The sequence below is a fragment of the Silurus aristotelis genome (genome assembly GCF_946808225.1).
Source record: "Silurus aristotelis genome assembly, chromosome: 11".
Taxonomy (NCBI): domain Eukaryota; kingdom Metazoa; phylum Chordata; class Actinopteri; order Siluriformes; family Siluridae; genus Silurus; species Silurus aristotelis.
Window position 1 is genome coordinate 3,282,159 of NC_139584.1, and position 13,993 is coordinate 3,296,151.

The following is a 13,993-nucleotide window of genomic DNA, read 5'->3' on the forward strand; positions in this document are numbered from 1 at the left end:
ATGCTGGAGCAGGTTTGGGTCTCTTAGCTGAAATTAAGCCTTTTTTATGCAAGCGCATCTAGAGATCTTTGTGGTAACAGTTTGGTGAAGAACCATATATGGCTGGAGAAGGCGAATATTTCTCGCAGTCTAATGGTTAACTATGGCTAACATTCAGTATTTTGGCATTCATCCCCGAAAGCAAAAAAGCACATCCTGTGAGCAAAAAAGACATTGGATATCATTAAAAAAAAAAAAAAAAAAAAAAAAAAAAAGGATCTACATCTTAATCTTATCTGATTCGTCTGAATACTGTCAGTCACGATGACTGTAACTGCAGACTACAGAATTCCTACAACTGTCCTTTCCTCGTTCAAAGCCTGGGGGTTTATACAGAGAAAATTGAGGATGTGACCGTTTTCATAAAAAATATCAATAAATAAATATAAAAGAGACAAAATTTTAAAGCTGCAACACATTTATTCACGCCGTCCTTTCTTTAATCAGATATACAAAATAAATTAATAAACTTCACCGAAAAATCTTTTTTAATCACCAAGTATTTGTTTTACTGATGCCCCAAGTATCAAATCAGCACTAATATCCGCCATGATGCGCTCGAATCACCCCTCGACAAACGTGTTGGCACGTTTCCTGCCCTTATTTTCCCTGATAACGTCGGGAAAAAAATTGCACTGTCTTTTTTGATCATACAGATAAGAGCAGTACATCATTCGAATCTGTAAAGGGTCTACTTTTATTTGTATACACTCATAATAACAACAAAAAAACGCTTTGGTTTTGTAATATTAAGAAAACCGACAGGGGGCGCTCTCTGCCGTCTATGTCATCGCTCTTCTCAGACACAAAAAAAACACTGATTCTTAGTGAATATTTGAATTACAGAATAATATATGTATAAAAAAATCAAAATGTCTACTTTAAAATAGATCGACTTCACATCAAAACAAATATTCTCTGATTATGTAATCTGTAGAAAAGTTAGAAGCGGTAAAGTTTCTTAGGTATCATCATGGAGGTCATGTTAGCTGAGAGCCATTAAAAAAAAAAAAACAGATACAATTTTTTTTTTGTGGTACTACAAATGTTAATACAAATACACACATTACTGCTAATACAAAGATATTTAATAAATATTGTGCATCAGTGTAGGCAGCAGTGGGGTCACTAATAAACATCCAATAATAAACCTCTTAGAAATCAAGACACCAGCAACTGCTAGTCACTTTGGTAGTTAGCAAGCAAACGTTAGTACATTTACAGGATTTGACAGATGCCATTATCTAGAGTGACTTACAACCGAGTAGTTGAGGGTTAAGGGCCTTGCTCAAGGGCCCAGCATTACAGTTGGTGGTGCTGGGATTTGAACTTGTGAGCTTTCAATCCAGAGTCCAATGCCTTAATCACTAAACTACCACTTCCCCTTAGTCACTTTGGTAGTTGACAAGCAAATGCTAGTCATTTTGGTAGTAAGCAAGCAACTGTTATTCATCTTAGTAGTTAGCGAGCAACTGCTAGTCACTCTGGTTGTTAGCAAGCAAATATTAGTCACTTTATTTATTAGCTAGCAACTGCTAGAAACTTTGGTTGTTAGCAAGCAAACAGTAATTTTGGTACTTAGCAACTGCTAATCATTTCGGTAGTTAGCAAGCAACTGCTAGTCATTTAGTTAGCATGCAAATATTAGTCACTTTGGTAGTTAGCAAGCAAATATTTGTCACTATGGTAGTTATCAAGCAACTGCTAGCCACTTTGGTTGTAAGCAACAAATGCTATTTATTTTTAGCAAGCATTTGCTAGTCATTTTGGTAGTTAGCAAGCAACTGCTAGAAACGCTGGTTGTTAGCAAGCAAACATTTGTCATTTTGCAGTTAGCAAGGAACTGTTGGCAACTTTGGTTGTTAGCAAGCAAACCGTCATTTTGGTAGTTAGCAAGCAACTGCTAGAAACATTGGTTGTTAGCAAGCAAACATTAGTTATCTTGGTAGTTAGCAAGGAACTGCTAGCCACTTTGGTTGTTGGCAAGCAAACATTAGCCTCTTTGGTAGTTAGCAAGTGACTGACACTTTGGTAGTTAGCAACTGTTGGCCACTTTGGATGTTTAGCAGTTTCTTGCGGCCACTTTGGTAGTTAGCATGTAGCTCTTTTGATTAAAATGAATGTAATATTGTATAATACTTTGTTATGCACTGAGAATACTGTAAGTGCCAACAATTTGTAGTCTATAATATTCATCTAGCTGCTAATATCGTATGGTTTCGTAAACATCCATCAGCGCAAAGACGTCCTCGCTAAAGTCGTTATACTGCACACTGAAACACAAAGAAGAAACAAGTGCAATCAAACCCAATCCTTCTGTTTGTTTGTGCCATTTATGATGAGACCGGTGCTTACTTCAGTTCCAAGCCTGGGCAATCTTGTACAAGTTTAATCAATCGGGGAACAGAAATGTCTGTGAGTAGGTTGTTCTTCAGAATCAGACTCCTTATGGATCCACAAACAGTGACGGCTTCACACAACTCGTCCACACTGGTATCGGTCAGATTCGCCATCTCAACACTGCCGAGACAAACATGGATTAACCTGGTGTCAGCTGAGGAGACGTTGCATTTAAAACACAGTTTTTTCAGAAGGTTGTATTTAAAAACAAGGTCCGCTAAACCAATGTGACCTCTGTGCTGGAAAATGGAGATAAAAACATTTATAGCATTATATCTGTAGAAACTTTTGGCCAAAAATATTGGGACACCCGACTTTTCGGTCAACATGGAGGTGCTAGCGTGAAATTTTTCCTTCACTTCAACTAGGAGACCCAAACCTGTTCCAACATGACGATGCCCCTGTGCACAAAGCCACAAGGTTTGGAGGGGAAGATCTCCTGCTAACATTCTTAATGAATCTCCACAAAATCTAGTGGTACATCTGCTCAGAAGAGTGGAAGTTGTTATAACAAGAAATGAGGACTAAATGTGGAATACCAATCTTATGGTCAGGTGTCCACAAACATTTTGTCCATATATATTTGTGTTCAGGTGATGATGAGATTTACTCAAGATAATGCAGCTGGCAGTGAGGGTGTTTTAGGGCTTTCCAGATGTGTTTGACTGCGGCGTCTCCTACTTTGTTCACTCCGATTTCGAGATCCTTCAGTCTGGAAGTTCCACACATCAACACACTGCCCAGTGCGCAGAACACTGGCTCAGTCAGCTCACACGCATTCATACTGACACACACACACACAACACACACACACACACACACACACACACACACACACACACACACACGCAAACACCATACATAAATAAAGAATAAACCAGATATTGCAATATGTAGTATATATAGTGAATAGCGTGCTCGCTCTCTCTCTCGCTCACACACACACTTCTACAATATACAGACAGATGTGTACACGTATACATGCCTGTGCACACAAACAGTGACAGCTTGGTGGTACAGGGAAGTGGTGGCTCAGTGGGTAAGATGGACTTGCTATCAGAAGGTCATGAGTTCAAATCCCAACACCACCCAGCTGCTGCTCCTGGTTTCCTAAGCAGGGCACTGAACTGCTCACTTGTATAAATGAGATATCTCTGGATAAAAGCATCTGCAAAATGCCATAGGTGTAAAGGGATTTGAACTCACGCCCTTAACCACTGAGCTGGAACTTTCCAGTCATAGGGAATGGAGTCCATGTGGAGTATACGGTGATCTTTAACATTAAAAAACCACTGGCGGATGATGTGGACGTGTTGAAGGGAGGAAAAATCGAGCACGGATGCGAGAGAGTTCGGACTGAATGAAAGGAGGCTCTGATTGGCTCTACTTTTAACTTCATGCTCTGTATGCATACACACTCTCTCTCTCATACACACACACACACTCACCATAACTTCTCCAATAAACAATTGGGGGATTTCAGTGCATCGCAGATAAGCAGCACGCTTGATTCTTCGAGCTCATTAACGGACAGGTCCAACTCGACCAGAGAGCAGCGTTCGGACTGAAGCACAGCTGCTAGAGATGGACAGCAGGAACCAGTCAGATTACTACCATATAGACTATAGGAGAAACGCACACAAAGAAAAACACACACACACACACACACACACACACACACACACACACACACACACACACACACACACACACACACACACACACACACACACACACACACACAATACTTTTAACTGGGTGCACAGCGACATCCAGAACCCTAAGCACCCTAGAAACTGCAGAAAAAAAAATCTTTGCTATGGCTGTGGTATCAAAAAGTTTCGAGAGCAGTACTGTTTACATGAAAGTAGAGCTGCAACAACTAATTGATAAAATCTATAATGAAATTCTTTCGTCTGGTACAACAGTAAACGTCTGTGTTTTCATACGTGATTTACTGCGTCTTTACTACAATTTAATTTATACATATATCATTTAATTCTTATATCTTCACAACTGAACTGATTGTCTTATGTTTTTTTTTTTAAAACATGTTCTACAATTGTCAATAAAAAAATGCTGATTTACACAATTGACAGTTTTTTTGTTTGGTGGCGCCATAATAACGGTATTAAGAGGTTGAGTGATTCAGGTAGGGCACCACCGAAGGTCTGGGTGTGAACTGCAATCATGTATGTGTGAGTGTGTGTGTGTGTGTGTGTGTGTGTGTGTGTGTGTGTGTGTGTGTGTGTGTGTGTGTGTGTTACTTCAGCATTTTGAGGCTGCAGCGGCCACTTTGTAGTGCTTGAAAGAGATGTTCCAGACTATCTTCATCCAAGCTGGTCCAACGCATGTCCAGATTCCTCAGCTGTGAGAGAGATGACATCAGGGCGAACGACAGGGCGGAGAAGCAGGATCCAGTTAAAGGATTGCGAGCCAAACTGTGCAACACACACACACACACACGTACATAAGGGTAGACAACCTGACTCGATGTACATGTGGTGAAAAATAACAGCTTATTTGTATTTGTGTGCAGGTAAAAAAAATTAAATTGAATAAAAAAGAGAGAGAGAGAGAGAGAGAGAGAGAGAGAGAGAGAGAGAGAGAACCCAAGTCTCTGCAGCGTGCACGTGGACGTCCCGAGCGACCCAATGAGCCGGACGAGTCCCTCATCGTTGATCTCGTTACCGCCCAGGTCCAATTCACACAACTTAGATTTGGATAACATCTCACCGAGCGCCTCACTACAAGCCGATGTTAGATGAGAGTTCCACAAACTACACACACACACACACACACACACACACACACACACACACACACACACACACACACACACACACACACACACACACAGAGGTGGTAAAAAAATCTCAAACTAGTTGTTTTCAATTCAACGAACACCTTTTACAAATGAAAGTGCAATAAAAAAAATCAAAGAAACTTGAATCTAATGAGTTATGCACATTTGCAGGCATCTGTCTTGACCGTCTTCATCTTTCTTTCTTGTGAGTTTCTTGTTCTCCGCCCATAAATCAGTGCAGTAGTTTCCGCGACGTGATTTTATTTCCCCTTGCGTTATTTTCAATGATGAATGTTTTGTTCAGTAACGGATACGATTTAAAATGTAGTACAATACATCAAAATAAACACTTAAATAAAAGTCAAATTAAAAAGTACACAAAAAAACTACTCAATTCTTCTTCTTCTTTCGGTTTCTCCCATTAGAGGGCGCCACAGCGGATCATCCGTCTCCATACCCCCCTGTCCGCTACATCTGCCTCTTTCACCACAACTACCTGCATGTCTTCCCTCATCACATCCATAAACCTCCTCCTTGGTCTTCCTCTTTTCCTCCATCTTGGTGGCTCCATCCTCAGCATTCTCATACTGATATACCCCATGTCCCTCCTCTGCACATGTCCAAACCATCTCAATCTCACCTCCCTCACCTTGTCTCTAAAACGACCTACATGCGCTGTCCCTGTAATAAACTCATTTCTAATCCTGTCCATTGTCGTCACTCCCAACGAACATCTCAACATCTTCAGCTCTGCTACCTCCAGCTCCACCTCCTGACAAAAAAACTACTCAATAACAGTAAGTAAATCTTTACTTTCCAAGTTTTCCCACTTTCTGTTCTCCAGATCATACCCGAGTCTGTGCAGGCTGGTGTGTGAGATGGCAGAGCACAGGATCTTGATTGCTTCGTCCCCCAGCTTGCAGTTGGTCAGGTTGATATCGGTGGCTCGTCCGTCCTTCAGCCCCCGGGCAAAGTGTATCATCACATCCAAGCTCACTTTACTTTGACAAAAGCTGAAAGGACAAACAACTAATGAAGTTTCGACTGTCAAGCTGTCGAAACTTCAAACGACTGTCGAGCGAAATCTCATATAATTGAACAGAGCAATAACCAAGAACCAACTTCAAAAAGATTTGCATATTAAAAAATAAATGATAAAATGTCTAAGCAGTCGTCCTACTGTGTGCTTCTGCTCATGATGAATTACTTTGATAAAAATCATTTTTTGAACAAGCATTTTCATAATTTTAGGTGGAAAGGAGCATCATGGGCACCCAACTACCTGCCCACTATAACAAGTGGTAGCTGGTTAAGGCTCTAACCCTAACCCTAGATCCATCCATCCATCCATCCATCGGAAATAGGCTTTTTGTGTACATAGAAAAGTCTTAGATCTTTGAGATATATATATATATATATATATATATATATATATATATATATATATATATATATATATATATAAAATATGGTACTCGAGTCAAGATTGAGTTCAAACAAGAGTCAAGATCAAGACCATCAAATACTTTTCTCTTCCTTTTCTTACTTACTCGATTGATTTGGCTAAGCGGAAGACAGTCCCAAGCTTCTCCGCCTGCTCCTCTGTCAGCGAGCTGCTGCACAGGTTCAGTTCCTCCAGTTCTCCTAAAAATCGCACCACAAACGCCAGTGCTGCACAATCTGCCTCCTGCAGGTCACTATAGCCGATCTTTAGCCACTTGCACAAGCCCACACTCTCCCTGACCAGTGTGGGGCTGAGTGTGTGGTAAAGGATACGCAAAACATGCCAGTGATTTGTTTTTTCCATGCCCGGGAGAACCTCTGCAACCGACTTCATGAGCCAGCTGTGGAACTCGGAGAGGCGGCCGCTGCTGAAGCGACCTACCGAGGTTTCCAGAAGCTTTCTCTGTGCAGGATCTGAGAGTCCAGCAAGAAGCAAATGGTAGTTGTGTATTTCCATGGGCTGTTCTAGGAGCCTGCTGTCATCATGGTCCAGGTAAAAAGAGACCGCCCTTAAGAAGTCTTGGAACGTAGGTAGCATGAAGGAAAACGTTGCACCAGGGGACGTGGGATCGTCAGCGTTGACGCGCAAGATAGCAGACAAGATCCGGGAGGCCAGGAAGGGTTGAAGGCCACATTTAACGATGTCAGAGTGTGCGCAAGTGAAAGACGTGCACTGTTCTGCGAGCTTCCCCAAACCGCAAATCAGCTCTTTTGCCGTTTCTACATTCAACCTATGCTCCTGTAGAAGTGTGTGCATGATCCTACAGTGGAGTTCGCTCAGGGTTTCCGGGACCCAATTTTCCTGCTCTTTGCACAGACAGCACAGTGTCCAGCAAAATCTAGGACAAGCGCAAATCTCCTTGACTCCAACAGCTTGCTCGCATTGATTCAGAATCTGTTCCCCTTTGTCTTTGTTCTCAAAGAAGTGCTGAAAGAACTCTTTCCTTTGAGAGCTTGAGAACCCCATCAGGTTAGCAACATGCACCGATTCCATCTCAACAGCTTCTCTGGAGGTCAGCAGTAATGCCACACCAGGCAGCAAAGAGCCTTGTAGTAAACTGTGCACCAATATGGCACCCCCTGCTGGCTGATGTGGTTCATGCAAGAGCTTGCCAGATTCAGGGCAGTTAGACAAAAGGTCCTGGATGTCGTCCAATACTAGAAGAATTGTGTGAGGAGTCATCAATATTATCTCAAGCTGCTCAGCTGAGAGATGAGTGTGCTCGCTGAGGAGCACGCTCTGCAGACTCTGCTCAGGTCCACGAAGCATGCTGGGACACAACCGTAGGAGAAATGTGTAGTGCTGTAGATGGATCCCAGAGGCCCAGTCCCAAATGAGCTGTTCCACCGCTGTGGTCTTGCCCATCCCTAGTCCTCCGCACAGGAGCAACTTCCCACCCTCGGTACCGGCACCAAACTTCCGCGCAATCACGCTTTTTAAGGTTTTACACATCAGACTGGATCTGGTGTCTCTGCTGACGGAAACAGGAACGTAGCATTTATTCAATATCACATCTTTGATCGACTGACCACTTAAGAGGGAGCTGGCCCGGGTGGACTTCAGCACACCGTTCCTCATGACCTCCTTGTGCAACTTCTGCACATCTGCAAGAAAACACAAGAGGATGTTGGTTCGGGAAAACATGCAGGTGGTTTAGAAACGTCCCGAATCATTTTGCGACCTGTATTTGTCACACTTATTTTGATACAGTAAAACCCCGTTGGACGAGTGTAATTAGTTCGTGAAAATTGCTCGTAGGTCCATTTGCTCGTACGTTCAAACTCATTTTCCCCATAAGAATTCATGTAAACGCGACTGATGCTACCCTCGGTCGGCAGCATGGGTTTGCACGTCCCTTCAAAATTTGCTCGCAAAATAGGGTACAAGGTCGCTCGTATCTTCATTTGCTAGTACTATTAGTTGCTCGTACAACAGGGTTTTAGTGTATTACTAGAGCTGTGTATCGGCAAGAACTTTGGGTTGCGATACGATATTTTTGGCGATATATTGGGATACTTTGAGCAAGCCGATATTTTGGGATAATTCTCAATTTAAGAATTTTAAGAAATTGGCCATTAAGAACACACCAGCACAGGAAAATCTTAGCAAAAAACACCTAATATTCATAAAGTACATGAAAGACTGCTATCTATCTAGCGGTCTGGATATAAACTCAAAACCAAACCACGGCCATGAATGAAAAAAAAAATCTATATTGCGTTTTTGAGAATCAATACAGTATTGTCAAACAAAATATCGTGATGTTCGCGTGTATCGATATTTTCTTACACCCCTAGATATTACAGGGTGTGGATTTGGGGTGTATACTTTATGATTGAATCCATTTCGGTTTCCAAGGACGATCCAGAACTTTTCCCAGGAACATATGGTGTGAGGTAAGAAGACACACTAAATGGCACAAGAAACCCAAACAGATACTGTGAGGACATGCAGAACTTTGACAGAAACATGAGTCTGGACCAATTGAGACCCTGCATCTGTGAGGTTTCAGTATGTAGATGGTGACAAGTGTTAAAGAAGAAGAAACCTGAGAACCCTGAGTGATCCCAAAGAGTTATGAGGAACTGAAATGATATCTACAAAGGAAAGTGAAAGGAACCAGGAAAGAAATCCTACCAGAAAGACAATCCAGACTCTTCTCCATCATTGTGGTGTCAAATGTTCTGAAGAACACAGATCAGATGTTCCTTTGAGTCACAAAGGTTTCTGTTGGGTCTAAACCTGTTGGGCTGTGCCCTGGTCTATACTTCCACTATTACCCATAACTCAAATCCCTCCCATATCCGTTCACGTTTACAAGCCTCTGAGCACGTGGCGCGCGCGCATGATGGGCGTGTCTCTGTCATCGACACTCACGAGCGCTATGGTGTTTCTAAGGGACCGTCTTAAAAGAGCAAGAGCAGGAAATCCACGAAAAGTCCACCATTGGATCTGTTGTTAAATACAACAATCAGGCATAACATTGACATTAAAACATTATGGCAGGTGAAGTAAATAACACTGATTATCTCTTCATTATGGCACCTGTTAGTGGGTGGATATATTTATAGGTATATTTATAAGTCAGAGGACGGAAGTAACGAAGTACAAATACTTTGTAACTGTACTCAAGTAGATCTTTCTGGTATCAGTACTTCACTATTTATTGCATTACTAGGTGGATGTCTTGCATTATCAATAAACAAGCTACAGTTTGTCCAGAATGCAGCAGCCAGAGTTCTCACAAGGTCGAGAAAATATCACCATATAACCCCAATCATCATGTCCCTACTCTGGCTTCCTGTTAAATCTCAAATCAACTACAAACTACTGCTACTTACCTACAAAACACTAAATGGTTTGGCTCCCATGTTTCTTTTCAGTCTTTTAACACGCTACAATCCGTCACGCTCCCTGAGATCTCAAAACTCTGGACTTCTAGTAGTTCCTAGAATACCAAAGTCCACTAAAGGTGGTAGAACATTCTCACATTTAGCTACTAATCTTTGGCATAGTCTTCCTGACAGTGTTCGGGGCTCAGACACACTCACCCAGTTTAAGTGCAGATTAAAAACTTATCTTTTTAGCAAAGCCTACACATAACACACATCACATCATAACCTTGTGCTCCAGAACATCTGATCACATGCAAATTATTAACTTGTGCTGTTAATATCATGAACAGCAGCTACGCTAATTCCTCTCCACTGCTTCTCTTTCTCTATCCATCCAGAGGCACCCTGAGGTTGCAAACAACTTCAAGTATTTTTTAAACATTAGTATCTGTACTTCTACTTAAGTGAAGGATGTGTGTACTTTTTCCACGTCTGCAGCAAGTGAACATTTTGTCCTCGTAGTTGATCTTAGAAGCAGGAAAAATGGGCAATCGTAAGGATTTAAGAGCGTTTGATAAAATGTGCTAGACGTCTAGACGACTGGGTCAAAGCATCTTCAAAACTGCAGCTCGTGTGATGTTCTGAAGGCTGGTCCATGTTGTCCGATCCAACAGAAGAGCTCCTGTAGCTCAAACTACACCTTATTTTGATATTACAGGGTGTATACTTTCCTACGGTTTCCAGAAACCGTCCAAGGAACATTTGGTGTGAGGTGAGCATACACCCTTGGTGGCCAAATCATACATGCACACGGTTTCACTCCTAGGGGTAATTCAGAAGATAGGAAGAGTCCTGGGAATCCTGAGGAAACCCAACAGGATACTGGGAGGACATGCAGAACGATTCAGATATGAAACACAAGTCTGGGCTTGAAATTGAGACCTGGCGTGTTGTATCTGTTGTGAAGTATATCGTAGCAGAACACTTGTGAAGTATTGATATAGTATAGTGGAATGTATAGTATGATTTGCAATAATACATAAACAAATAAATCCAGTATCAGTGCAGTAATAAAATAATATATACCTTATGAACACTTAGATGCTTTCCCATTGTGCAATAAAAATTAAAATATGTGTAATATCACTTTATTATTTTTCTGTGCAAGAATATTTCATTAAATTAAAATAAAATAAATTAAATTAAATTAAATTAAATTAAATTAAATTAAATTAAATTAAATTAAATTACATTCAAATTACATTTAAATTAAATTAAATTAAATTCAATGTATTTTAATTTAATTTAATTTAAATAAAAATTACATTTAAATTAAATTCAATTAAAATAACATTTAAATAAAATTGTATTAATATTTAAATTTTATTTTATTTTATTTTATTTACAATTCATTTTATTTTATTTTTTTATATAAAATGTGCAACTGGATGCTTCTGTCACTAGAACAAATTCCTTGTAGGTGCAAACATAGCAAAAAATCTGATTCTTAATCTATTTATCATGGTAAAAAAACTAAAAAAAACAGTTCAATATTTTTCATTGGTGTAGTACTTACTTAATTGGAGGCATGAGTGTATACAAGTCTTACAAGTCTTCTCTATTTTAATCATTTTTATTCATATATTATAGAATATATAAACCTTTCAGACTTTGGGTTTGTCCTGGACTCCTGGAACCCAGCAACATGACTTCCATTCAAAAACCTCTTATGATCCAGGGTGGTTCCTCGATCCAGGAATATGAGATTCCCCTGCTTCTTCATGATCAGTACTTCTCATTTCTCAGTGTTTTCGACATAAGAGCATTTTGAAGGCAGCATCATGGATGATAACCATAACCAATCGTATATTTTAATGCACGTCCTGTTTGGATTTCTGTAGTTCCACCAACCTTTTTTCTGTTCCTGTTTAGCTGTCTTTGTTTAGTTGATATACACATGTAGACAGACATGATTTCCTGTTTTTGCACTCATATTTTTTCTCTTTGAATTCTCTTTAACAACCAAATAAACAATTTTATTTATACAATATTTTATTTTGAGTCATACAATTATACATAAAATAAAGTTAGCCAAAGCTTAAACCTGATTTTACCCAATATAAAGCAGATTCAGTGACTTGGAAACACCCCTCATTAGACATGAAGGAACATCTAACTGTTTGCAGGTGTGAAGGTTTTATAAAAGGAGGGGTCTTGAAAGCTTTTGTTTCTTTTAAGAATTAAGTCGGATGGGTTTTTTTGGTAAGTCAATGCTATAATGAGAGTGTATTAATGTGCATATGATCTATTTTTATGTAGAAGATTTTAACCATTTATATGCTTTACATGAAATGTCTTGTTCTAGTAAGGGTCAAGTTCATCAAAGGTAAAAGTAAATTCTTTTTTGTATTTTGACTTTCACCAGCTGAAAGTCTTTCAAAAGGCAGTTTGGCAAATATCTTCCTCTGACTACTTCTGGCACATGAACGTATTGGGACATAATAAAGAAAATAAATTTCTTAAGAAAAATGTTGTAATGTGGTAAGATGACTCAGTAGAATGCATTTCATTGTCTTTCTTCCATAGAAATCTGTTAGTGGGAGAAATGTATCTCCCATCTTCTCATTTGAGTTAAGCATATTAGAATGTCCCGAACTTATTCGCTTGACATTTCGGATGATCAAAGAAAAAGCGTCACAACGTTTGTCACATAATCCGTGTGTGTGTTTCCAGTGACCACTGTTCCTGCCCCTCTTTGCTCTGTGGATCTTCCCACTTTGTCCAGGCCTGCCTCTGGATAGTGTTCTCTTCATTTGGAGGTCACTGTGCAGCTGGGGACGGTTTCTCAACGCCTTGGGTGGATCCATGAAATTCCGGAGTAAGAACGGGAGCTTTCAGGATGGAATTGGACTGTAGTTAATGTCAACAGTCTGCTAAATTGACTACAGTTCGCGTCTGATCTCCATCCCCCTCCCCGTATATCTGCAATAAATGGACATTTGGTTCAACCTAGATGAGGATGGGTTCCTTCTTAAACCTGGTTTCTCTCAAGGTTTCTTCCTTATGCCTTCTGAGTTTATCCTTGCCACAGCCGCCACCGGCTCAATCATCAGGGACAAACTTGCACTTTATAAAGAACATAAAAAAAACCCCCCACATTATCTGTGTAAAGCTGCTTTGAGACAATGTTTATTGTTAAAAGCACAATACAAATAAACATGAATTGAATTTTAGGGTCCTGGGACTCCATTAACACTCCCTTATTGTCCCTCCAGGTGAAAGGATTCATGGCCTCTTGCTGGTGCCATGTGTTCAAACTCCTCAGACTGGTGAACGTCAATGGTTTCTAAATTCATCAGACTCCTAAGCAGTATTAGTGGGTTTTTCTACTCGCAAACCAGCTTCATCTCAAAAAAGGCTGGTTAATTGAAGCAGCTGTTGTGGGTTTTAAAGAAAACCAGGGCTGGATTGTGGGGGTTCAAGACTAAGCATGGGTGCGCGTGCGGCTTGGTGTGTCTAGATTGGAGTATCGGGTGTAAATGACCATAAAGGACTTGTAGGTAATGAAGTTTCTCCAGTTAGACACGAGGCCTTGGATACACCTGAAGCTCACTCAACATGTCAATATGAACTCTATGAAATAAAGTACAGATGTCTGTCTCTCGTGTTTTTTCACGTTAAAATGTGTGATGAAGAAATAAACCTGAATACGGTGGTTATGGATGAGAATTCAAGCATGCAACATGAATAACACAGTTTGTGGTGTGTGGTGTAATTTGATGTGAATGCATTGGAATTTTATATATACTCATCTCCATATATGAATTTTGGGATTCCATTACATCTCCAAACAGGATGAAACACTTTAATGTCAATACAGAAGGTGTTTAGAAACTTTTTTTTTTTTTT

The 13,993-nt window shown here is 40.2% G+C and overlaps 1 protein-coding gene and 1 long non-coding RNA gene across 8 annotated transcripts; one reads left to right on the top strand and one right to left on the bottom strand.

Annotated features, from left to right (window-relative positions):
- Positions 1–439: 439 nt before the first annotated feature.
- Positions 440–12,095, bottom strand: LOC310733547 (NACHT, LRR and PYD domains-containing protein 12). Of its 7 annotated transcripts, XM_083554883.1 has the most exons (11): positions 9,387–9,618; positions 6,796–8,353; positions 6,097–6,258; positions 5,052–5,219; positions 4,707–4,880; positions 3,888–4,061; positions 3,050–3,223; positions 2,395–2,559; positions 1,951–2,312; positions 1,752–1,835; positions 440–472 (listed from the first exon to the last, which is right to left on the bottom strand). In XM_083554883.1, exons 1-9 carry the CDS (start codon positions 9,415–9,417, stop codon positions 2,243–2,245), a joined length of 2,676 nt encoding a protein of 891 aa, XP_083411009.1. In that variant the 5' UTR covers positions 9,418–9,618; the 3' UTR covers positions 440–472; positions 1,752–1,835; positions 1,951–2,242. The 7 variants fall into 7 exon arrangements, with proteins under 7 accessions (XP_083411009.1, XP_083411003.1, XP_083411008.1 ...); XM_083554877.1 differs by having other exon boundaries at positions 4,707–5,219; positions 9,387–9,642; XM_083554882.1 differs by lacking the exons at positions 440–472; positions 1,752–1,835 and adding an exon at positions 1,582–1,627 and having other exon boundaries at positions 1,915–2,312.
- A 164-nt stretch (positions 12,096–12,259) lies between these two features.
- Positions 12,260–13,840, top strand: LOC310733684. The gene is made up of 3 exons (XR_014535851.1): positions 12,260–12,346; positions 12,818–12,962; positions 13,360–13,840. It is a non-coding gene; the product is annotated as an uncharacterized lncRNA (long non-coding RNA).
- Positions 13,841–13,993: the final 153 nt, after the last annotated feature.

Coding starts and splice junctions, on each gene's coding strand:
- LOC310733547 (XM_083554877.1), bottom strand. CDS start 9,417: ATGATGGAGAAGAGTCTGGATTGTCTTTCTG. Junction 4,062..4,706: donor TGCAGCCTCAAAATGCTGAA/GTAACACACACA, acceptor TTTCTCCTATAG/TCTATATGGTAGTAATCTGA. Junction 2,560..3,049: donor TGCCAGCTGCATTATCTTGA/GTAAATCTCATC, acceptor TTGTCTCGGCAG/TGTTGAGATGGCGAATCTGA.